Consider the following 1,618-nt stretch of genomic DNA (forward strand, 5'->3'; position numbering starts at 1 on the left):
GGATAAAGGAGCCACTGGGGTGCTGTGGCACTCATGGCCGAAGAGCTTCAGGGCTGGTGGGGGCTAACGGAGGTAGTGGAACGTGCTGCCTCCCATGGTGGAATAGCCCTCAGTCAGGCTCCACCCTCCAAAAAAAAAGGGACAAGGGCACTGCAGGGATGGCGTGAAGGGGAAATGCCTTTAAGTGGAATAAATGCCAGCCGACAATTAAAGGCTGGGCCTGCAGGGACGCTCTCCCAACCCCCGGCCGGGCCCTCCTCACCTGTTTGTGGAGGCCGCTCCGGAGCCTCGGGTCCTCCCAGGTAGTGGTGCCCGTGTTATGGTCGATATAGTACGGCCAGCCGCTGTGAGGGTCCCGCTTCATCTGCCAGCCCCGAGGCAGGCTGGCCACACGTCCCGGGGCTTCTCCCTCCATGTCCGGCCCGGTTAGCAACTGAGGCCCGGGACCTGGGACTGCTCCTGCCTCCGCCTCTGGGCTCCGCTCCGTCTCCCATACGTCACCCCACGCACCCACCCCTCCCCTCTGATTGACATGCCCGATCACCAATCACGTCTGGCTTCGTCACACGCCGTCCAGTCACCGGCCACTTTGGGGGCGGGAAAAGGTCTTCTATTGGGCAGAGTGGCTGTCCGTCACCGGACCACGCCCCTACACCCATCCTTGTCCTTCCTACTTCCGCACCCAATCCCTTCGATTGACAGCCCCACTCACCAATCACATTGCCCATAGTCACACACCGTCCATTCACACGGCGCATAGGGCGGGACAAGGTCTTCTATTGGAGAAGATGGCCGTCGGTCACAGGGACACGCCCTACCACCACCCATTCCAACCCCCACCCCGCCGCCCTCTGACTGACGGTTCTATCTACCAATTACATTGCCAAACGTCGTACACAATATCCAACAAAACGGTGCAGAGGGCTGGGCCGGACTTTCTATTGGTTTACTGGGGTGTCGGTCACTAGGACAGGTTCCCGTCAATCTCCCAATCACACACACACACCCCTTTCCCAGTCCCTCCCTCCCTCCCTCCCTCTCCCCCCCTCTCCCTCCCTCACCCCCCCCCTCCCTCAATCCCAGTCCCTCCCTCCCTCCCTCCCTCTCTCACTCATTCCCTGTTCTTCCCTCAATCTCAGTCTTTCCCTCATTCTCACCCTCACTCACTCATCCCACTCCCCCCTCCCTCCCTAAATCCCCTACCCTCCCTCTATCACTTACTCCCTCAATCCCAGTCCCTCCCTCCCTCCCTCTCTGTCCCTCCCTAAATCCCAGTCTCTCACTCCCTCCCTCCCTCTCCCTCAATCCCAGTCCCTCACTCCTTCACTCCCTCAATCCCAGTCCCTCCCTCCCTCTCTCTCACTCATCCCAGACCTCCTCCCTCTCTGTCCCTCCCTAAATCCCAGTCTCTCACTCCCTCCCTCCCTCTCCCTCAATCCTAGTCCCTCACTCCTTCACTCCCTCAATCCCAGTCCCTCCCTCCCTCTCTCTCACTCATCCCAGACCTCCTCCCTCTCTGTCCCTCCCTAAATCCCAGTCTCTCACTCCCTCCCTCCCTCTCCCTCAATCCTAGTCCCTCACTCCTTCACTCCCTCAATCCCAGTCCCTCCCTCCCTCT

General features: G+C 60.3%; 1 protein-coding gene across 1 annotated transcript in view; it reads right to left on the reverse strand.

Moving 5' to 3' along the window:
• LOC109925980 (BAG family molecular chaperone regulator 4-like) overlaps positions 1-491 on the reverse strand; it is a 14,267-nt gene extending 13,776 nt beyond the window's left edge. The window contains exon 1 of the mRNA XM_048618638.1: positions 263-491. Within this exon, the coding sequence (XP_048474595.1) occupies positions 263-415 (153 nt within the window). The 5' untranslated portion in view covers positions 416-491. The remainder of the gene's footprint in view (positions 1-262) is intronic.
• Between the last annotated feature and the right edge of the window lie 1,127 nt (positions 492-1,618).

Source organism: Rhincodon typus, chromosome 40, assembly GCF_021869965.1.
Source record: "Rhincodon typus isolate 14 chromosome 40, sRhiTyp1.1, whole genome shotgun sequence".
Classification (NCBI taxonomy): Eukaryota; Metazoa; Chordata; class Chondrichthyes; order Orectolobiformes; family Rhincodontidae; genus Rhincodon; species Rhincodon typus.